The sequence below is a fragment of the Strigops habroptila genome, chromosome 10 (assembly GCF_004027225.2).
Source record: "Strigops habroptila isolate Jane chromosome 10, bStrHab1.2.pri, whole genome shotgun sequence".
Lineage (NCBI taxonomy): Eukaryota > Metazoa > Chordata > Aves > Psittaciformes > Psittacidae > Strigops > Strigops habroptila.
The window spans coordinates 20354670-20377928 of record NC_046359.1 but is presented as its reverse complement, the minus strand read 5'-3'; the positions used below and the strand labels follow the sequence as shown (position 1 = coordinate 20377928).

The 23259-nt window shown below is 38.0% G+C and overlaps 1 protein-coding gene across 5 annotated transcripts in view; it reads left to right on the top strand.

The window, feature by feature from the left end:
• The window catches only part of SMYD3 (SET and MYND domain containing 3), a 393064-nt gene that overhangs the window by 36861 nt on the left and 332944 nt on the right, over window positions 1-23259 (top strand). For 4 of the 5 annotated variants that reach the window (XM_030499582.1, XM_030499583.1, XM_030499581.1 and 1 more), the window contains exons 2-5: window positions 7025-7088; window positions 13622-13729; window positions 14842-14899; window positions 19901-20037. In XM_030499582.1, coding sequence (XP_030355442.1) covers window positions 7025-7088; window positions 13622-13729; window positions 14842-14899; window positions 19901-20037 — 367 coding nt within the window. Of the gene's footprint in view, window positions 1-5870; window positions 5945-7024; window positions 7089-13621; window positions 13730-14841; window positions 14900-19900; window positions 20038-23259 lie in introns of all 5 variants that reach the window. The other variant, XM_032920193.1, reaches the window with a different exon arrangement.

Genomic DNA, 23259 nt, shown 5'->3' with positions numbered 1-23259 from the left:
TAAAAAATGGTCAAGAAGGGAAAGGAGCTAAAAAGAAAAAAGCTGATGAAGATATTCCTCTCTGAGAGGGTCAGAGGGATTTGTATTTCACTGAAAGTCATAGATCCATATGATAGAGGAGGTAATACGAGCAGGATGTAAATATTTACAGCAGCGTGATATTTTAGAGTAATAACTTTCTTTTTGTGGAATGTTGACTTATGGGTCAAAATAAAAAATACTTGGACATACAGCAGATTAATGAACAATACATTTATAATTTTTATAGGAAAAAGTGAAAGATGGGATGCTTTGTTGTACTTGGCTTCGTTGGATTGTAGCCACGTTCCAGAAACGAATGTTTAGAAATATTGCATGTAGCTTTTTTAATGTTTCTAATTTATAGATATGACCTTTTCCTGTTGTGAAATATAATCTTAGTCTTCCTCAGTATTTGGCTTTCTTCTTTGATTAAAATCCCAAGGTGGAGTAAATGTGACCAAAACTAATCCGTTTAAGCCTGAAATTGCAGGAGGCATGTTGGCATACTCACTGCAGGCAAACACTGGAGATGGCCTTGATTTGATGGAAATTGTGTCAAAGCAGCTTCGCAGGGCAAGTAGGTGTAGGAAAAAATTTGTAGTAGTTACCTTGTGGTCTCGGAGCCAACTTTTGCTGTGTTTCTGCTTCAGTGCTCTCAGTGGTAGATAGCTAGGAGTTTTGCTAGAGGATAATTACAATACTTTCACACAACTGCTGGTTTCGGTTGTGATGGCGTTTGTATTATTCATTGTGCATGTTGATAAAGTGTGTGTGCATATATATACACTTTGTATGTGTACATATATATGCATACATAAGTGTAAAACATTTTATTCTAAAGCTAATCTGTCTTCTAGAACAAAAGGGTACTGTTTTGGGAGATGCTCGGTGCTTTTCCTGAACAACATTTTCAGTTAAAGGGCCTTATGCTACTGAAATTACTTCTGAATTATTTTTTTTGTTTTCTGTAGGGAGATTTTCTTGTATTTCCTTGCATAGGTTAGGATCAGAAGTAAATATTGTACAAAGAAATAGAATCCGAAGGTAAGATAATTTTTTTTGCCTGTTTGAGGGCTAGATGTGTTTTCTTATATATTCATTCACTGATTTTATTGGAAAGCACTGCATCTGAAGCTTTTGATGAGTTATCAGCTTATTAGAGAGATGTATAATTCTGTTCCTGATTGTATCAGAATATAGTGGGTTTAGTTTCAGAAAACTGATGTGGGGTTGGGTTATTTTACAGTTTAACCAAAGGAGAACCATCTCTTTGTGGCTATAGATAACTTTTCAGTTTCAGTGAAGAATCTTGCACCATTATGTGAGTGATGGCCATTTTTTGAAACTCGATTTTTTTCTAAATAGTGCAAAAAAAACCCCCATTTTCTTATCAGAATTTAGCAATGCTACTATCACTGCATGAACACAAAGACTAGCTTCTACATAGGAGTAAATGAAAATCTACCCCTTACATGTCTTTTTATTGTTTTTCCAGCCTTGATTTTGGCTCATGTGGCCTCCAATAGAAGAAAAAAGCTAAATATCCAACACAAACTGTCAGATAAGATGGTACTGGAATGAAGAAATTTCTACCATAACAAGGTTTTATTTAGGAAATATTTTTCACAATTTTCAGACCAGGTATTCTTCAGATTTTCTGTAATTTTTTTTTCTGCATCTTTATTTTTCTTCTGTTTCAGTGTGTTAAATACATGGTTGGGTGTTAAAAGAATTGCAGAGAACAGCAGCAAATATGGGCATTCATTGATGGTTAGCTGCAGTTAATGTCTTTTAATTCTCAATATTTGTCATTCTTGCTACCTCTCAGAAAGCTACTTCTCCCCAGTGCTGCTATTAGATTAAAAAAGATTAATTCATATGCTTAATACAATGAAGTGTGCAAGTGGAGAATATGGTAGATTTTTGCCTGACTTATAGGGACATAGATGTCAAAGGCTTCTTACCTGTTGTAGTCTTGCTCGCCCAGACCCAGGGAGTCCCAGTGGGACCCAAGAGCAATGTACAGAATAACTTTAGCGCAAAAAAACCTGGCAGCTTTTTTTCAGAGGCCACGGGTCATGGGATGCATGGAGGATGGCTTCTCCTCCACTTGCCAGTCCGTTGCAGAGCGGGTCCAGGGCCCTGGCAGGGGAAAAGAGGAGAAGCCCTGAGCCCCCCACTCTGCCCCAAGTCAGCATCCAGGGCACTGGAGGGGCTGGGAATCCCTGCTGTGGGCATGGCTCTCTGGGTGTGGGGAGGCTTGTTGCTTTAGAAGGGATTTGGGATGTTGCAGAGGCGTACACCCTGGCATTGTTGCTGCCTGGCCCCAGCACCCTTCATCCTTGTCCTCCAAGCTGTGCTGTGGCTTTTGGTATGCTGGACATGCCCCTGCACCGACAGTGCCTGGTGCTCATGTGGGTCAGCAACAGGGTAACAGCTCAGACCAACTGTGTCACTGCACTGCGTTATTCTTCTGCAGGGAGAGACGCGAGGAAAGAAAGTTGTAATTGCATTTAACGGAACGCCTCTGCTCTCAAATCTACCAAATGTAAAATGGCTGTTTGTTATTCACATCTTTATTAATAGAAGACAGAAGCATATTATTAAAACAACGAATGACATGTTTGCTTATCATAGGTATTGATTGCTTTCAGTTTGTGACAGGTCTGAAATGCACACACTTGAGAAAATCCAGGCAGACTTTATGCACTTGACATGTTCACCTGAATTACAAAGGTCTAAGAATTTGTTCAGGAAATTAGTTCAACATGACATGTGTGTGAAAGAGATGCTCTTCTGTTGCATGCGCTAGAGGGCTGGGTTATTAACTGAAAATATCAACAACAAAAATGCAGTAGGGGATTCATGTGAGATTGCCCTTTTTCCCTGCAAGCTGTGGCAGAAGCAGAAGTGTGAATAAACTTCATAGAAAGGAGTGTTGAGCAAAGTCTGGTAATCAAATGTTCTTATCTTGTGAGTAAGGCGGAAAGTCAAGTGCTTGCAATCAGCAGAGAAGTGTAAATGCATTTTCATTATAAATTAAGTAATCTAATTGTATTGGTTGGATTTTGTTGTGGTTTTTCAAATTACATTAGGCCCTTTCCAGCAAACAGAAATATTTTGTGTTTTTAAAAGGGTGTGTGTTTTCTATGTTGTGAGGGTGCAGGTGTGGCTATGGTAGGACCTGGCAGCCCAGGCAAACCCTTTATCAACCTCTTCACTCTGTGATTCAGACTTCGCATGTTCTTAGGATTTTAGCCATGTGTTTTCAGGCTGTCTTCTGCGCTGCCACTCATACTTGGGAGCAGCTTCCCATATACTTGTCAGCCTCACTGCTCATCATCGTTCTCTCCATACAGTGCTCTGGTCTTCTCATACCTTTAAGAAAAAGGAATTTAAACAAAACCAACAGAAAAAAAGCTATTTTGCTGGGAGAGTGTGTGTGATACTTCCAGTTGAAGTGTCTTACTAGGTTTTTCCCTATCTCATAGGTTTTCCTTTGTATTCCATCTATATCAAGCCCTTGGGACTTCCTCCACCCATCTGTATGTTTATTTTTTTGCCCTCTCGGTACACTTTGAGAGAGCTTAATCTATGAATGCTGTTTGTAGACAGTAATGATGAAAAGATTTAGTGATATCCAGATTCCTCAGGGTAAAGGTTCTTCACTTGTCTTCACTAAGCTAGAGGACAACTGACAACCCCTGCTTAGTTTAGTCTTGTGGATTTTTCTTTAGTGCAGCCTAAGATCATCACTTGTGCTTGCTCTTTCATACGAGATTTGGAAAATCTTGCCGAAGCTGTATTGGAAAATTAATAATTTATTTTCAATTGCTGCATCTTTCTTTCCTTTTCTATTGCAGCTTTTTTTTTTTTTCAGAGATTTAAATATTACTGAAATCATTAGGTGAAATTCTGTGCATTTTCTCATCCATGAAATTAGTCATGTTAGGCGAGATGCAATAGATAACTTGTGAGTAACCTAATACCATGTCCAGATAATGTTTGTAGGTAATGAGAAATGCATAGGAGTATTCAACAGTGACCTTAAAATTGTTTCAATAGAATCTATAACATTAATAAAATATTGAGAAGCAAAGGAATAAACTCAGCAAACTGTCTCACTTTTTAAAATAATACATGAATCCTGCATATATGAATAGATGAATCTTATTCTTAAATTCTTTATATTCAGGTTAAGTGTTTTAGATCACGCTGTTTTACATTTAAAATGTCATGTAGCAAGATTCACAGATGCTATAAATCTAAAGGAATTTTTTACTCTGAGAGGGAGGAGTGGATTGGAAAAAAAAAGTAACAATTTAATCAGTAGCTTTACTTTACTATTCAGCTTTGTAACAAGCATTCTACATCTGCTTGTCATTCAAAGAAACCTCAAAAGATGAATGGATAGTTAATTCATTATATGCTGCCAGCCAAGAGTCACCTTATTCAAGTAATCTGACTGGTAGCGTCAGTGTGGCAAAAATACAGGTTTTGTGTGATGGTTCTTAGATTTTTGTGTGTGTATGCCTTTGTCACTGCAACATCATTAACCCTTAGGGACAAAGGAGGCAAAAGAAATAATCCTGCAATTTACTGAAACTTTGGTATGTGCTGGAGGAGTGGTGCTTTGTGGCAACAGGTCCGCTAATTGTTTTACAAAGGGAAGAATGAATACATCTGGGTGACACCACTGATTTCAGTAAATCCTGGCATCTGTTTGAAAAATACCAAGAGATATACAATGCTTGCAGTATATTAAGATTACCACATCTAGTCTCCTGGTGATAGAGTGTGAAATCTATAGGAGAGACTTCTCGAATAGTTATGGGCATTCGTTCATTTAAATTCTGGCTCCAGAAAGTTATAATTACTCTTCTTTGGGAATTAGTGTTTTACTTGTTGCTGCTGAAACTTTTTGGTACTTTAATGTAAATGGGACTAAAGTTGCAAAGGTTCAGTTATCAAAGTCGTAACTCACTACTGTGTTTTGATGAATAGCATTTGGATCAAAAAAGGTCTGCCTTCAAAATTGTTTTGCTCAGTCGTTCAGCAGTAGGGTGAACAATTCAAGTGAGTGTTGTTGCTCAACCTTGAAAATGAAGCAGCTCTCCTCAGCTGCAGATTTCACACTTGTTTCCAACTCTGAATCATCCTCAGGCATTGTACCTTAAAATAAAATACCTGTTGTGCATGTACAAGATTTTAGGTTCTGTTTATAGGAATCCAGCAGTTGCTGGTTTCTTCAGTCTCCAGGGCTGGCTTTGCGAGTAGGAAGGTAAAGGCGGCACTAGCAAGAACATGTGCTTATATCTGAAATATTTCTAATTCATTTTTCTCCTGGTAGTTAGTAGGAATGTCTAAAAAATATTGTGCAACAAAACAGAGATTTTTATGCAGTAGAAATGAAAAAATTGTTACTTGATTGTAATGATCTGTATATAGTGCTTCTCTTTAATCTTTGACCAATGCACCTATCTAAACTCCTGTGATGCTTGTAAGAATCCTAAAATAGCGTATAAGAAGTTATTTTTAAAAATCCTAATTTTAATAATTACTAACCATTATTTTACTAATTAAAACCTAATTTTTAGGATTTTAATAATTCAAAATTAATAATTCATATATTGAAGCACTACTTTGATACATCAGCAAATTACCTTTTCCACTTGTGGGACTTCCGGGAAAGGAAAGGTTGGTTAGTACTAGAGGATGCTCCATGGTATTTCTGGTGTTCTGCCCTACTTCTGGCAGTTTTTGTGTCACAGCTGAAATCAGTGGGATAAAATCATTGTACAGAAGTTGTAGATTGAAGTTTGTGGGCTCACTGGTGCTGTCTTTTTTAGATCTGGCCTTTGGAGAATATCCTACCATTTTGAAGTCACCCACAGAAATTAAAATTTGGGGACAACTGAGTGGCGTAAGTGAAATTAAAAAGAGAGGTCATATCATAAAGCAGTCTTGCTGGGACTCTGAGTATGCGGCATCTAGATTGCTGATGACAGCGGAGAAGTTTTCTTTTGGTGTCAGGAGAGACAGAGAACTACACTGTGTTTTAGTCGTGTCAGTTGGGAGTGTGAGTGAAAAGAGCATAGCTACTACGGATGTGCAGACACCAGGAATCTTGCAGAGAAAGGTCCTTCATCTGATCATTTAAACTTGCTATTTCAGTTCCAAATGGGCTGTGCTAGATGCTTAGTTATATCCCAATTAAACTTGTGTATTTGTGGTGTAAGATTTGCTGCGTGTGTGCTTTCACATTTAATATTTTCTTGGTGTCTAAACCTTTATAGAACTTCAGTGCTATTTTCTTAACTAGTGTAACTGTAAGGTATGACAACATCAGAAAATGGTAGTAGAGTCAGGAAACACTTTTAACCTTTAGATTGTGATGTATAGCTCTGGTAGTTATCCTTCTAGCTTTCACTGGATTTTTATTCCTCCTCCCCCATGCCCCACAGTGAATTTTTATTTTAGTCTCATTTCCCACCAGTCAGAAGTTTTTTTTTAGAACAGAAATTTCTGCTGACGTGTTCAGCGTCAGACTCTGTTATGAAGTTAGAATTTGTTGTCACAACTCCAGGTCCACAGCAACGTCTTGCTTAAAGACAGATAGTGCTGCTTGCTGAAGACAAGACTCAAGATAGATAACAGATTAACTATCTGTATTGCACAGCTGTAATTATGTTGCTGTCTACAAAATCAAACTCCTCAGAGTTATAGCTATATGGTAATTAGAAGAAAAAAAAAAAAAAAAAGGCACATTTGGTACCTTGACTGTTGATCCAAACTGGCCCCAGAGGCCAGTAAAGCATTGTGAATATATCTTTGAACATAAGCATGCACACTTTCTTCTTGTATAACAGCATTGTAGACTGCTCTTGTTTTTCAGGTATTTTTTTGCCTTGGAATATTTGAAAATTGCTAGCCATGAAAGAGGGGTAATTATGAAGGTCTATTTGTATTTGTAACCAATTTTCTTTTTTTTTTTTCTAAACAGGAATGAACATCTGCACAGATGCTCTCAGTGCAAGGTTGCTAAATACTGTGGTAAATCTTGTCAGGTAAGATGAAAAATAACAGCTTTAAAAGATTGAGGAAAACAAGCATTTGAATATTTTATTTACAGGGTCTCCATGCATTGTCATACCTCCACACTGCAATATCTCATTTGTAGTTATGGACAGAGTGTGTAAATATGCTGCCTTGTTTTATTTGAGTATTTTATTAGTTTTGGCTATGCTTGGTTAGAGGGGGAGGAATAATTCTTCAGCTTTGCTGGCTGTGGACTGAAGGCTCAAAGTCAATTTTGCTGTAAAATGATTTGTATTTCAAGAGTCATTTTTGTCATGGCAGAGTATATATTCCATTTTTGTAAGAGCAAAAAGGGTCAAGAATTTGCAGAGAAGAGAAGGCCTTGGGCAAAACTGCATGTCTGAGAAGGTTTCCAAGAAGATGGAGCCAGGCTCTACACAGTGGTGCATGACAGGAGGACAAGGGACAGCAGGCTTGAGAAGAAGGAAGAGAGCTTCAGATGGGATATAAGGAAAAGTTATTTCACCCTGAGGTGAACAGAGGTGGAACAGGCTGGCCAGAGTGTTGTGTGATCTGCATGCTTTGAGGGTTTCAAGACCCTACTGGATAAATACCTAAGTTGGATCTGACCCCAGAGCTGACCCTGCTTTGCAACTAGAGATTTTTGTAGATCACCTCCAACTTGAATTATCCTATGATTCTATTCTGTGGAACAGTTTTTAAAGGTGTTCAGACCTAAAATCTTACCTTTTATATTTGGCTTGTATTGTCACTTAAGCATGTGTGCAGATGTTAGCAGGACTTGGTACTGTGTGGACATGCAAGGCTAAATGACTTTTGTAAGGTCTAACACAGCAGAGAATCAGGCATCTGAGATTTGAACCATGAGGGCCATGTTACAGACCCTCTAATTTTTCAATGATTCCACTTGGTTTTGCATTGTGATTTCTTTGTGGGTTTTTCTGTTTGTTTGTTTGTTTTTCTCCATCTAAATAGAGAAAAATGAAGAAAACCAACTAATGGTCAAAACAGATTAGCAGTGATACTCTATTAAATGTGTATGAGTGTAACTTTTTAAGTCCTTGACATTGAGATGATCTTTTCATGTATCATGTGCTTCGATAAACAATTATGCTTTATTATAATCTGCAGTGTTCTCAACATGCCAGAAAGCTGTCCTTTTGGGGATTAAAACATATGGACAGGCAAGGAAGGAAGATATATCATTTTGATTCATTTTATGGCAAATATGTGCAATGTACATTAGGTGTTTACTGTAGCATCAATAGTAATGCCATAGATAGATTTATTATGGGAGGTCATAAGGAAAATACAGCTGTGAAGAATATAGAAGACTGGAGTATTTGCAAGGTAAGTTTAGAACAAATATCTGCCAGGAAAGTCATTGCTAAAGCTTCTGTTGGCAAGTTTCTAACGCAAAATGAGACTGTACTGTCACTGAGCTGCACAAGCAAATCTGCAAGGGGTAATGCAATACCCTGTTCCAACTTAGGTGTAGTAGCAATGAAGGTAGGAAATGGGGCTTCCTCCTTGGAGAAAATAAATATGTGAAAGTGCTTCAAGGATTCACACTGGATAGCCTGAAGCCGTTTTGGGTATCTGCTTTGTGCTTCCAGCCCTAGGGTTCGTGTGCTTGAAGCCATCCAAAGTTGTAGGCATTGATTTCAGTGAGACAGGCTACTGTTTTTAGATGTTACCTGAACTTGAAATGCCGTGTGTTTACTGTTAAATAGTATCTTGAACTGTTTATATCAGTAAATTAATATTGAATTAATATTATATAATACCCTGTGATATTAGGTAGCAGTTGAGTATAACCAAAAAAATGTTATTCTCTAGTCGGAACAGTGAATTTATCGGGAGTGATGACTCAGGGCAGATGATGCAGATAAAACTGAGACCAGTCAGATCTGTTTGCTTTCAAGGACTGTCCTCTAATTCTTTTTTTAGCTAGCTAAACTACTGTGCAGATCTGGTTTTATAGCAGCTGTGAGCAAAGCTCTCCTTGGCCAGCCAAAGGCTCTGTGCTCTACTTAGTCTCTGTAGTGTTAGTGCAATTCATTATCATGTGCACTTCTAATTGAACTAATTGCTGAACAAAATAAACAGCAGGGTATTGAATGAAATTGCAATTTGAACATTTAAAAAAGTGAACATTGGCAGAACAGGGCTATTTTTGTTTTATAAGTACAGATAACTTTGGAATGCTAATTGTGCAGTTGGATTTACAATGTACACTTAGTTGCAGAATGATTTGATTAGTTTTTGATGTGTGTTAAATGAATCCTACAACTCCAACCACTTAGCTTAGGCTTAAAAACTGTCACTTTTCTGGAGTTTTCTGGTCAATACATTTTTTTCAGTTGGACCTCAGTGACTTTTGTCCCTCTTCGACACTTCTCTGTTGTAGCCCCTTTCCCACTTGTTGATGCCTAATTTCTTGGAGCTGCCTTCTAGCAGTATAATGGTGGCTGGGTGTTCCTCCAAACACAGACTTACCACATGTGCTGCTCCTCATAATCACTGCTGTGATCTGCCCTGGCAATGTTTATTAATTTGGTGCATCCCATAGATTGGGGACCAGTGGTATGGATGATAATCCCTGACAAATGAGAGAGTCATTTCATGCAGAATTCAGAGAATTCAGAATGTGCCATTATCAAACATTATTGAAATGGCTTACTTAAAAAAAACCAAAACCAGACATTCAGTAAAAATTTGAACCATCCTTTGGAAATTGCAAATTATGTCTTTTTAGCAAATCAAAACTTTCCAATCAAAAAAAATCCCACTTTGATTTTTTTTTTTTTTTTTTTTTAAATGAGTTCTAGCCTTTAACTGCTTTTCGTTAGCACGTTAATCTGCAGGAAGCATTCATTTTTTGATTCTGCAAAGGATACAAGGGAACCCTTCATTTCACAAACATTGGTTTGGGATTTGTCATAGGGTTAGGGACTATTGGGAGACTGGGATAGTATATGTCTCTGCAAGAATGGATGCACATTGGCAAAACAACTCAGCTAAAAATATGCAAGACCTTGCAGGCAGATGCGTGGGGTCTCTGCCCGTGCTCTGGGCCAGCAGGATGTGATCCTGGGCCTGGGTTGTCCAATGAAACTGAGTGATGCACTGGTGTTTGTGTGGGGCTGGTTTGAGGGGCATACTCTGAATCTGCCACCAGTGGGCAGCTATACACTGTACTGTGTCCTAAGCCATGTGGGTACTGATACTTTTCAGTACTTGGGTAAAACTGAGGATTTGCACTTGGGATACATTGAGCTTGAATGAGAGACAACGATTTGGGAGGAGAAAAAAGGAGGGGTGTTCTTTCTGAGTTACTAAACATAGTGAAGCCCAGAGGATGAGGGCTGGGTACTGCCTCGCACTGTTTACTTGTCTTTTCTTGCTGCCTCCTGATAGCATTCATTTGTGACGGGGGAAAAAAAACCCACGTCTGTTGCCAAATTGGAAGACCTTCCCTGGTGAGGAGGGAGAAGGGTTGTACCAGGTGGCTACACCTCTGCGCTGTAGTATTTGTACTCATGCTGGGTATGGGGTATAAAAACCTTGACTGGAAGCCAGGATACACAGTTAAGAAAACCTCTCACTTAGAACTGTGGGACTAATATAAGCCCACCACTAAGTATTGTTAGAGACCAACTTTAAAAGTAGGTCTCTTCAGGGTCACAAATCTTCATGGTTTCATATTGTCCTTTAATTTTTATCTTTGTTGTATTGGTAGTGAGATGAAATATTGTTGAATTTCATTATCCTTAATGCGTTTGGAGGTTTTCCCCCTTTCCCCAGCCAGTTGGGAGGAAGTGAATGGCAGTCCCCATTCCAGTGCTTCTGCAGAGGAGTCAGACTAATTCCTTTTTGGCATTGGTTTCAGCCAAAGCGCTATTTTGCAGAAGGCGTGTGTTTGAACCATTCTTCTCACTTGGGAATGCATCTCAAAGAAATGTGGCATATGATGCTATGTAGTACTGCATATTCCATCTCATTAGGGCTTTATTGGCTGGGAAAGCTATTAATCATTTTGATGTCATTTCTAGCATTTTTAAAATACTGTGCAACATTTATGTAGGGAAAAAAATTGACAGATTGAGGCTTGCTGCAAAGAACAATTTTAGTTTAAGTGGGATAAAAATGCCAATATAATTATATTACACAGAATGATGTCTGGACATTTACAAGCATGACCTTGTTTCTTCTAGACAAGAATAATTCTATTCAGCACTAAATACTTAACTTTTATTTGTCAGACTGCATGTGACACTAACTGTATTTGGATTAATGCCTTCTTGGTGTCATTTTTTCCTCTTGTAGAGTTACGGGTAAAGGAAATGAAATCGCAAATCTCCCATGTATCTGAAAGAAATAAAGGGTCCAATTTATTTATTATGTCTAAGCCAAGGGGGGGAACAAACCTGAATGAAATAGAATAAATGCTGCTGGTGCTGAAACCTAGTTACCTGAAACAATTCCCCCACTTAAATGCAGCTGAAGAAAAAATTGTATGATAGCCTCTGTAATCTTTATAGCTAGCATGTCAGAGTCTACAGGTGTGATGTGCACTTGCACGTATCACTGTCATTCCCTCTTTCTTTTTTATTGCCGAACATGTCATTTCTTTATATTAGACAATTTATCATTTTGTGTGTGGCAGTTACCTAATAGAAGCTGTTTTTCTGATTTTATTTATTTTTTTTTTCTTACTGCATATCTCTGAGAAAATGTCACCTTCAGAAGCCCTTGGTTATCCTGAGTTCTTGTCATTGTAGCAATTTGTTGTTGTGCCCTGTTTTTTTAGTTTGCTTTTTAAAAGTGTTTGAAACAGCTGGGTGGCTTCAAACAGATATTGTGAATATGGAAATAAAATGTGTAAATTTGTACTATGTTGATAAGATGGGCTTGGAGTTTTTGTAAATTATGACCAGAATTGTCAGCTTGTAAAAACAGTAAGCAAAAAATCAGGTGATCAGAAATTGGCTGTCTCTTTCAACATGTTGGAAGCTCAAGACTCATTCTTGTTGCTTTTCCACACTGATTTGGGGGAGACAAGGAAGGGGAAAAAATTAAACCCGGCATATTTCAATACAGAGCAGCTTTCCCTCACCTTGTTATCCTGTCTCTTCTCTGATATGGAAGTGTTAGTCTTTGTCTGCTACTCTAATAGAAGTGGTCCATGAAACAAAACTTGCAGGTTCAGGTGGTACAAGCAACTAAAATATTTTTAGTTCCATCTTCTGTTTTGGCAAATTTTGGTTACATTCCCGGTCTGAACTGTGAAGATATCATGGCCAGTTCTCCCAGCCGTGGGCATTAATGCTTCATCAACTCAGGAAGCTTTGGGGATAGTTTTTGCAGAGTGGAAAAGTTGACCATTGCTTTGGAGCAGCTGCATTTTGGTGAAGTGGATAGACTCTGAAGGCCTCTGTGGTATTGATTGCTAAATGAACGCTTGCATAGAGCATTGTGTATGTTGGTGGAATTAAGATAGTAGAGGAAATTTTAGCATCCTTTCCAGTTCTTTACAATGTTGTGAAGTACGCAGCTCCATCTCTTCTTGCCACAGGGAAATGAGAATCGGAGCCCATTTATCTATCTAATAAAAATTTCAGCTAGTTGGAACAGTGGCAGCAGTTTGAACTAAGCTGATGATGCTAGTTATAAGATGTTGCAGAAAGGTAAAGAAAATTATTTGGAACATAGGACAAAAAAATGAAGGTATTTCTTCTAGGTTGCTGTGTAGTTTTCATTCTATCTTTACCTGTTTCTTTTGTTCCTTAAAGGCATCAGATAGAATGTTCGGAAAAAATACGGTATGAACTATGTTGTCGTAGAATCTTGAAACAAACTGAAGTAAGGTTTGCATTGGCAAGGAACTGGATTGGGAATCTGACCATACGGTTTTATGTTTGTGTTTCTCTTAGGTTTTCTTAAAGGTCAAATGAAATTCTGGGGTAGCATACTGGTGATACTGTTGTGTCCTGAACCTGCACTGCTGTAGCTCCAGTGTCCGTAGTATCAGTTACACAATTAATTGCATTAGAGGAGGGAATGGTGCAATGGGTTGGTTTGAGTGGATAAGCCAGCCTGTCCCTTTCCACATCACTCATGTTGTAGCTGCAACCATAAACTATGCTGGTAAAGTATGTGTGCTGCTGTTTCTTCTGCAGTTGACATCCAAGGTTGCCTGTGTTGGAGGCTGCCAGAGTCACTGGACATCAGTACCTGAGGAAGGTCCCCTTCCTGATCCTTTGGAGCTGACCTGTGGCTGTGAAGCTGTTCCTCCCAGCCTGGCTCAATGGCTGTGGATGTGCTGTGGTTCTGGGTCTCCAGGTCCAGCCCCCTGCAAGGCTGAGCATATTTGTTTGTGTGCACACATATTTATAGTTATAGTTATATTTACATATAAAAGTATGTATATATGTTAAAAAAGTTATGTGTGTATATATATATAAAAAAAATCGATACATGTTATGTAAAATAACATGCATTTTTTTCATTTTTTTCCTTTTAAAAAACATTCTAATAGAAAGAAGCTTGGCTGGACCACAAGCAGGAATGCAGGTGTCTTAAGAGCACTGAGCCTAATTTTCCTCCAGACTCTGTCAGACTTGCTGGAAGGATCGTTTTTAAACTAGTAAGTGACATTCTTTTAGATTTATTCAGTGTAGCAGATTCAGATAAATACTTTTTTCACTCTACATTTTTAATGTAATTAGGAGCTAGAAAGCTGAAGTGACTGAGATTGCTGAACTGCATATTGCATTACAATATTACTGATTAATTTGCAGAAATGCTGAAAAGATCAATATTAAAATGGACATAATTAAGCTCACGGGACTTGTTTATTGACTTTCTCTTCTTATGACTGTGTGGTAGCATTCTAATATTATCTCTGCCTAGAAGGAAAGCACAGAGGGACACTGTTTTTTCTTTGATACTACTGAAGTTATTGGTGCTTTTCCATTAACTTCACTGGGAACCTCATTCAGCCTTATTTGGCTGAGTGGTAAGGACAGAAACACTGTTAGCTAGCCCTGCCATGCTTTCAGTGTTGGTTCTTTTAATCTCAATTACTACTTTTTTTTTCTCCCTTTTAATAAACTCTCTTGGAAGTCCTGGTGTTTGACATTCCTACGGTTTGATTAGTTTATGTGGACTAAATGTTCCGTTAGGCTAAGCAGCTTATGACTATGTGAGATTGTAAATCAAGAAGGATTCGCCTGTTTTTTAGCTAACCCTGCCATGATGCTGTCTGTCTTGGATAAAAATGTCTGCCTGCATTTGTTGTGGTCAGGGGTGATAAAAATATGAATTTATGCATTGTTCGGAAGAGTGTGTGTATATGATTGTTTTTAAAGGGCAAATATGTACCTAGTATCCTGTGCATTAATTATAGTCACATGAAAGCTGAGACTGCTAACCTCATAAATGACTTTCAATTATAGTGTGAAGAGCCAAAGTAAATTGCTAGGGGCAAGCTGTCTAAGTTAAAAAAAAAAAAAAAAAAAAAAAAAAAAAAAAAGTATAAAATATTAGTAGACCATGTTATAACATGTTTTCTGTTGTGTTTTTTTTTTTTTTTTTTTATTTTGGATAGTTTGCACAAAGTATGAAATGACCAGATTTTTATGTTGATGCTGTTAGCCTTACCTAATTATCTTACAGGCATAGCACATTGAATAATCAATCTTCTAGAGTTTTAAAGATAAAGTGTGCTATGTGTTAATTATCTGTTTTTCTCTCTAGCTTAGGCAATCAGTATGTCTTTCTGAGAGACTCTACTCTTTTTCCGATCTTCAGTCAAGTAAGTAATTGCGAGCCATATTGCAGGAAATTCTTCCAAGTTCTGCTTTACAGAACAGCCATCCGATTTTCTTGCAGGTTGTGTTTTGAAGGTCTGCTCTGTAAAATACAGAATCAAAGACAAAACCGGCTAAAATCTCCATGGGGAAAAAAACGTGTGTCTTGTTCAAGCAAAACTTCCAACTGACTTTTTGGCGTTAGTATTTTTCCTCATTTTGCAGTGTACATCTTACCTGTTTGGATTTTAGTTTACCTGATGTCTGCCTTACCAAAACAGTGCCAATATTTTTACTTACATATACAAAAACACATGTATTTGTACACTGAGTTTTTACTTTTTTAATAGCTATGTCCTATTGCATAAAGCTTAAAAATAACTTCCAGAAAAAGGAAAGAAATCCAAAATTTACAGGGGATATGTATCTTTCCTCTACATGACTTATCAGTGGAGAAAAAAAGATAAAATTGCACAGATGTTGTTTTTATGGTTCCGCAAGTTTCAACTGCTTGGGTGGGAAAGGGTGCTCATTATAATCTCTCAGCAGAGCTAATGTTGAAATAGAGAACATTTTTTCCAGATTTTGCAGAAGCTTAAAGGTTAAAGACTTGTAAGGGAAGAAATATATTCTTCCCTTCCCTCAGTTCGTTCTTGCATCTTTCTTAAAGGGATTTTCTAGAGAGCAATGTGAATATTTTGATTACCTCAACATTTTTTAGTGTTATTCAGAGCTTTGGCTATAAACCAGCTTGATCTATTGGTACAGTTAGATAGAAATAAAACCCACATAAACATTACAAAAAATGCGATAACTAGTATTATGTTTTACTTCTGTACATTCTGACATTCTGCCACCTTGTCCCAAACTGAAAGGGCAAAAGACCTTAAAAAGGCAACAATTAAAAGGAATAGAAGGAATGCATTTCAATAACTTAAAACATCAGGATTTTTCTGCCGTGGATATTCTCAAATCATGTAACAAAGGTTTATGAGGAATTAGATAAGTACCTGAATTAAAAGCAGCATTCATTTCCACATGCTTCAAATGAAGTTTAAAATGATGAAAAGTTCTATGCTTCATGGCACTGCTGGGATCCAGGGAAGAAAATTCTTTATGGTGCTCTATTGTACCAATGGCTGGCTGAACAGTGGCACAGGAGGAACTGTAGGCAAAAGTTTCACTTTAAATACTGATTGCTTATACAGCAGTTGTCTCTAATATAGGTAAAGATTTTTGTGTAACTGATAAAGCCATATATACTGAGGTTTCTCAGCAAACCTCAGCCGGTGATCTCAGCTTCCCTTGACTTGGCTGGAGACAAGGGGAATAAGATGCTAAGTTTTCTGGAGAGAAGCTTAGCATTGAACAGGCCTAAGCTGCAATGGATAAATGGTAGAAAAATCTGTAAAATGGCCAAAGCTTTTAGTAAAATTCTCATTCTGAAGGAAATGATGATACAGCCTGTGATACAGGTGGGATGGCTGTCTTCTCACTAAGACAGAAACAGCTAGTCCGTAGCAAGTTAGTATAGGAGGAGGCAAATGAGAGATCCACATCTAGTGTTTCAGCTGTATTTACTCTAAGAATTTTAATAACAATCCCTGTGTAATCTTCTGAATTCCAAAGCATAAGACAATATCTGAAGTTGATACTTTATGTAATACAATGCAAATGGCCTATGACACTTGCATAATCTTGTGTAAAGATTTTGGCTAACTCCTTCCTTTTGCTATTTTCACAGCTTCGTTGCTAGAGTGAATAGATGCTCTCTATGGTTTTGCAGTTAGAACAGTCCAAAAGAGTGTTTTGGGATGGTGTGACAACTTGTAGTAGCTGTGATGCTTTTTGCTGCCTCTGTATCCTCAAAAAACTACTGTTATTTCATAACATTTTCCCATTTACTGCACAGTGTACAGCCGGTGTTGATAAAGATTTACTTTCCTTTGGTACTTGGTAGAATCCATAGGGAAGTCAGAAAAGAATTTTCATTAGAGGCTGCAGAATAGAGGGGGAAAAATGGGGTTAATATTTTCCTTTTTCATTTGGGAACTTCACCTGACTGCCATGATTTTTCAAATATGATGGACAGTGACTTAGCAACTTCATTCGCCAGCTCCTCCAGGACCCGCGGATGGATTTCATCAGGTCCCACGGACTTGTGCACATTCAGGTTCTTAAGATGGTCTCAAACCCGATCCTCTCCTACAGTGGGCCTAAGGTCTTCATTCTCACAGTCCCTGCATTTGCTTTCCAAGACTTGGGTGGTGTGGTCAGAGCATTTGCTAGTGAAGACTGAGGCAAAGAAGTCATTAAGAACCTCAGCCTTCTCCAAATCCAGGGTAGCCAGTTCTCCCAATAGCTTCCAGACAGGGCCCATGTTGTTCCTAGTCTGTCTTTTGCTGGCGACATACCTATAGATGCCCTTCCTGTTATCTTTCACATCCCTGGGCAGACTCAGTTCTAACTGGGCCTTAGCTTTCCTGACCCAGTATCTGGCTTCCCGGACAATGTCCCTATATTCTTCCCAGGCCGCCTGTCCTCGCTTCCACCTTCTATAAGCTTCTTTTTACCTTCTATGTTTCCTCTGCAGCTCCTTGTCCATCCACGGAGATCTCCTGGCCCTCCTGCTGCACTTCTAGTTGGGACGCAACACTCCTGAGCACGTAGCAGGTGATCCTTGAATATCGACCAGCAGTCTTGGGCCCCCCTGCCCTCTAGGACTGTATCCCATGAAACCTTACTAAGGAGGTTACTGAAGAGGCCAAAGTCTGCTTTCTTGAAGTCCAGGGCAGTGAGCTTGCTGCGTGCCTTTCTCACTGTCCTGAGGATCTCAAACTCAACCATCTCGTGATCACTAGAGCCAAGGCTGCCCTGGAGCGTCACATTTCCAACCAGTCCCTCCCTGTTGGTGAGCACGAGGTCAAGCATGGCACCTCTCCTCGTCGGCTCCTCTATTGCTTGAAAGAGGAAGTTGTCTTCCACGCAATCGAGGAACCTCCTGGATTGCGTCTGCCGGGCCATACCGTCCCTCCAACAGATGTCAGGATGGTTGAAGTCCCCCATGAGGACCAGGGCCTGCGAGCGTGAGGCTGCTCCTAGCTGTCTATAGAGCTCTTCATCCACAGAGTCCTCTTGATCAGGTGGTCTGTAACAGATCCCCACTGTAATGTCCCCCATTGCTGTTCTTCTTTTGATCCTGACTCACAAACTCTCAGTTGGCCTATCACCCGTCCCCAGACAGAGTTCCATACTCCCCAGCCTATCATTGACAGATAGCTACATGCCCTCTCCATCTGCCTGGCCTATCTTTCCTAAAGAGCCTTTTACAGCAGTTTCCCTCCCAAACCAGGGTTCTTACACAAATGAAAAAAGTTTCTTAAAAGCACAAAATGAAAACATTCAAAAATTTCATTCCCCTTTGCTTTTGGCCGTGGCATCTTGATGTGCTGTGAAAACCAGGTCTTGATCGCTTGCCATTAAAGATCCTGTAGGACTTTTTGTGGGGATCATTAGCTCTGATGTCCTGAACAAATTCCAGTGTGGATAACTGCATTCTGCTCCCAACTCTGTCAATTCTCCCTGAATTTCCAGTTGGACTTGGTATTCTTGTTCACATCTGTTCTAAACTGCAATGGCCCCTTATACCATGCTGCCTGCATGATTCTTCTTCATTTTAGAGGTGTTTTATTTGCTAATAGTGAAGCAAATCATGTCTTCCTTTCTTTGTCATAATACATTTTGCAGTGTGTGTCAGGTAGTTTAAGATGAATGACATGATGTGGAGGAAAAATACATTTGAAGGAAAAAGCATCTTTATTTTCAAAAGAATATCATATAAGAAGTGCAAGTGTACATTTGTGGTGGGTTTTTTTAATTCTTTAAACTTGAGTTTTACAGTTGTCTGAAAGTTTTCTGCTTTTCTTGAAGACACAGTCCTTATAGATACGATACTTTTATGTACAGGAGAAAAACAAACCCAGTGACATTTGCTTTAATTGCATCCTCTTTTTAAGTGAGTGACTAGGAATTAGCTTTAAAGAGGAACACAGATCTTGAATTGTCCTTCCAGGAGGCCAGCAAGCTTGGATCTAAAGTACAGCGAAGAATCTTTCTTAGTAAAAGGTTATTTCCCTTCCCATTAAGGATAGATGTTTAAAATAAAATAACAATTGACCATTATGCAGAGATGAAATTGATTCACAGTGCATGATAATCTTCTTTCCCTTTTGTTGTAGACTGATGTTTGAATCTTTTCACCTTCTCCATTTACGCCTTATTTTGTGCTAAGTGTTAGGAAAAATAAATGTGAAGCAGATAATCAGGCACTGAACTTACTAGGGCAGTCGAGTTTCACTTTCCATTTTATCAGACCTGATGCATGCATGATCACTTCATTAGAAACTAAGGCTCTATGCTTCTTTCTGCTTCAGAATTTCTATCCATAAAGCATGAATAATGGTGGTTTAGTATTTAATAAAGTGATATTTGCTTAATAGTCTTCTATATCCATTCAGTTTATCAGCTGCTGTGTATGAAACTACATTTGTCTCCAAATTACTTTCCCTTTTCATCTGCTATCATAAAGTGTTTCTGACACATCTATGGAGAATACAGTATGAAAATCTGCACTGCTGAAAGGACGAAGGTACTGCTGCAAAAAATTTCAGCACATTTTAAATGTTACAAACTCAGATGCCTAATTTTTGTGTGTAATATCTTACACCTGCTTACACATCTGCTTTATCTATTGGCTTTTGATCTTTAACACACCATTCTATTCGTATGATTTGGCAGTAGTAACCTGATAAACTCTTTCATATGTTGATAGGTAGCCATCACAAAAAATTACAAATGTCCGCCCTCTGTCAGAATTGCCCTCTGTAAGGATTAATTCTGGGCCTGGAAATGTCTAGTCTGTATGGCTGCCATTGGACATTTTCAAAATGTTTGTGAATGGTTCTGTTTATGATCTGGTATGCTTTTTTTCCCTCCTTCCCCTTAAGATATTGAACAGTTAAGTGAAGAAATGAAAGATGGCCTCAGGCACCTTGCACATACTTTGCAACTGTATTTGAAAGCAGAGATCCAGGATGCATCTCACTTGCCACCTGCAATTGACTTTTTTCAGATCTTCGCAAAAGTAAGTGTTAAAATGTGAGTGCTTGACAACTCATAAATTATCCTTTCCTTGTGTTCTTGATTTATTTTTGAGTGGGAGTTCAGTAGATACATCCAGAATGTGATATATGACAAAGTGAAATCAAACTTTGTTTTCTATTCGGTCAGTATTTAACTGAAGTATAGCTTTTATATAATTGTAACACTTAAAAATTAAAGCAGCAGCCAGAGGATATTTTTTCTTTTTCCTTTTAAAATTATCCTATTTAAACTTGGGGAGGGAGGGGGAGTTGCATTAAAAACCAAACAAGTTCAAAAACAATTGAGTCAATCAACTGAAGTTTTCCACAGTGATAGAGCATATAATGTCACTTTTCAGCCTAGAATTTTTCTGCAGAATGCAATCTTATATTTGCAGATATACTCCCATCCTGGTATTTGGGACAGTACTACATGTAAAGCACTTGAAATTAATTTCCACAATATAGAAAATGTTTGTTAAGTTACTAACAAAATATTGTTGGCTTTTGCTGTACATATTTTATTGCTTTCAATTTAGAAAGCTTAATTTGAACAGTGGTAGCAGAAATACTTCATATGGAAAATACTCATAGTTTTAACTTGATTTAGTTTTTTTGGTTTCTAATTGATGAATAAATTCTACTGTAAGTTTTATCTTATGCATGTTTTAGTTGTTTTAATAAACATTTTCTTATGAATAAGTAGAACTTTTAGATGTTTTACTTCTGATATAAATGGAAGGAGATTCTCTTTTAAAGAAATGAAATAAAAAAGCAATATATGATTTCTCACTTTTTTTTTTCCTTTAATCTGTTTGCACAATTGGGGAATATTTTGCTATGGATGGAAGTTAATAGGAGTTAATGTAATCAACTGTTGTATCTTTCTGGATTTTTTTATTGGTGATGAGACTGCTGGGATGTTAACTTCTCTGAAAAACCATACTGGCTGAAATATACTCAGTCAAAAGGACTCATAGATAAAAACCTTATGCACAACCTAGTGTCCACTCAAACTGTTTTACTCTCTTGTGCTGGCATGCTGGTTTGGCCTGAACATTGTCAGATGCATTTCACATGAAGTATGAATGCTGTCTTACCTGGTTTAGAGAATTTGTACAGCTGAAGATAAAGCTGTAGTATCAGAAGCTAAACTGCCTAACCAGTTTGAACTGGGTCACAGCTTGTTGAGAAATTCTTTACAAATGCTGTTGCCTTCTGAGTAGTAATAAGCTCAAGATGGCCATGGTGGTTTTACAGGAGCAATGTGATGGTTCTTTAATATATTGGAGCACTGGTGAAGAAAACAGGGAAGCTTTTCACATTTTTTTATGTACATGCATGCACAAGCTTCTGCACATTTGTGCACCTCCTCTTCCGTCCAATATTTTTTGCCTAGGTGATGCAAGTGTGCATCAGGGCAGAGTGAAAGGCAAGACTTCCCAGCTCCATATCCTGTTAGCTGGAGAACGAGGAATGCTCCTGTTAATGACACTTGTCACACTACAGCTTTGCTAACGCAAAGATATTTTTAACTCAGTGTATTCCTTGTGATTCCTTGTGTTGACTATGAATTTGTTCCTGTTGAATGTACCACAAAGTACTGAGTTTTTAAGTTGTTGCCTTATTTTTATTATTTTTTTTCCTTCTGGAAATTCAGAGGCTCTCAGACCATCAAAGTAGGTCTCATTTCCTTCTTTTGCTCATTTTGCTGTGTCTGTGTGACAGTCCGCCCTAGGAAAATGGAGAGTAAATGACATAGAGCTATCACGGGTACAGGTACTTCATATAACTAATAATAAAATGAATGGACAGAAGGCAGAAAAATCTGATTGAACAGATGAGTTGGTTGGGAGAAAGGAACTGTTGACTAAATATACCCATATGCTTTATCTGTGAGTAAAATTAATATCTTGTTTGGAGTTCTGTCAAGCACAGTGCATTTTGGAAAGCTTTATTGTTACTCCATATTTTTCCATGTGGTAGTTAATAGCCTTCCCACTTTGGTTGTTTATGAGTGTGTTATGAAATATGGCATTATATTAAAATAGGATTTTAATATGCCCCCATCCCTAGTGAGGTGGTAGCAAACATTTTCTGCCACTGCCATAAAATGTTTTTTTAGGAGATAAGCTGAATGTCCATGTGAAAAATACTGGGGTTTTTGCTTGTTTTATTGTTGTTTTTGTTTGGTTTGGTTTTGTTTTCTTCTTTCACCTTCAGCTGTAGGGATGCTTTTTCCCAGCAGGTAAAATTTAAGGCTTTGGAACTGTAAAGTCTCTGATAAAATACTTATGCAGTCTCTTCTCTAAAAAAGAGCTCTAAAAAAGACCGGCTGTGATGACTTCTCTGTGTGGTCATAGAATAAAGAAATACTACAGATACATGGCTTCAAGATGTAATCTTGTTTTCCCAACCTTTTCCAACATTCTTTTCAAGTTCAGTAGGTGCTTATTTTAACATTGAACTTTTTTGGATCAGTTCTTTCATTGCATGCCACAAAAAGATCCAGTTAAAGGTCATTTTTTATTCTCTTTGATGCTGGATCCTCAAGAAGGAAAATAAGCAGACAGACAGACAAAAGAGAACAACAGTTGTGCAGTGAGGTAACCAAATGCCAGATAGTTCTTGGAAAATCTCCAACCTGATTTAGGTCAAAAGAGCTTCTCAGAAGCTCTTTTAAACAGTCCTTCTGTGCTGGCTGCTGCTCTTGTCTTTGTGAAAATTAATTATAGTTTTATTCACTCACTTGTGACACTTAATGGGCAGAGTCCCCCTGAGTACAAACTTGTAGAAACTTCCCACTGAAATTCAAAGAAAGCTGTGCCATTTCTTTCCATGGGAACAGAATTTCGCTCCAATTATCTTTGCATAAGAGCTGTGGAAAATATCAGCTGTACTGAAAGGGATGTACCCTTTCAGAAGGGTAAAGTACCTACCTTCCCTTTTGACAGTGTTGCTGTGTCCTTATTAGGCAATTTGCTTTTCCATCAACTGTTCTTTAAGCTGGAGTTGGATTTTTTTCATTCTTGCTATCTGATCTCTCTTCAGAAGCTGCAGTTTATTTAACATGTCGTTTATCAAGGTTGTGACTGTTTTTAAATTCTGAGCCTCAGTATTAAACAGAATTATCTGCAGTTAATTATGTGTTAAGGATTTAACTCCACTGAGACATTTTCTAATGTCAAGATAAATTTTTGACAGCATGGTTTTATGGTTTAATG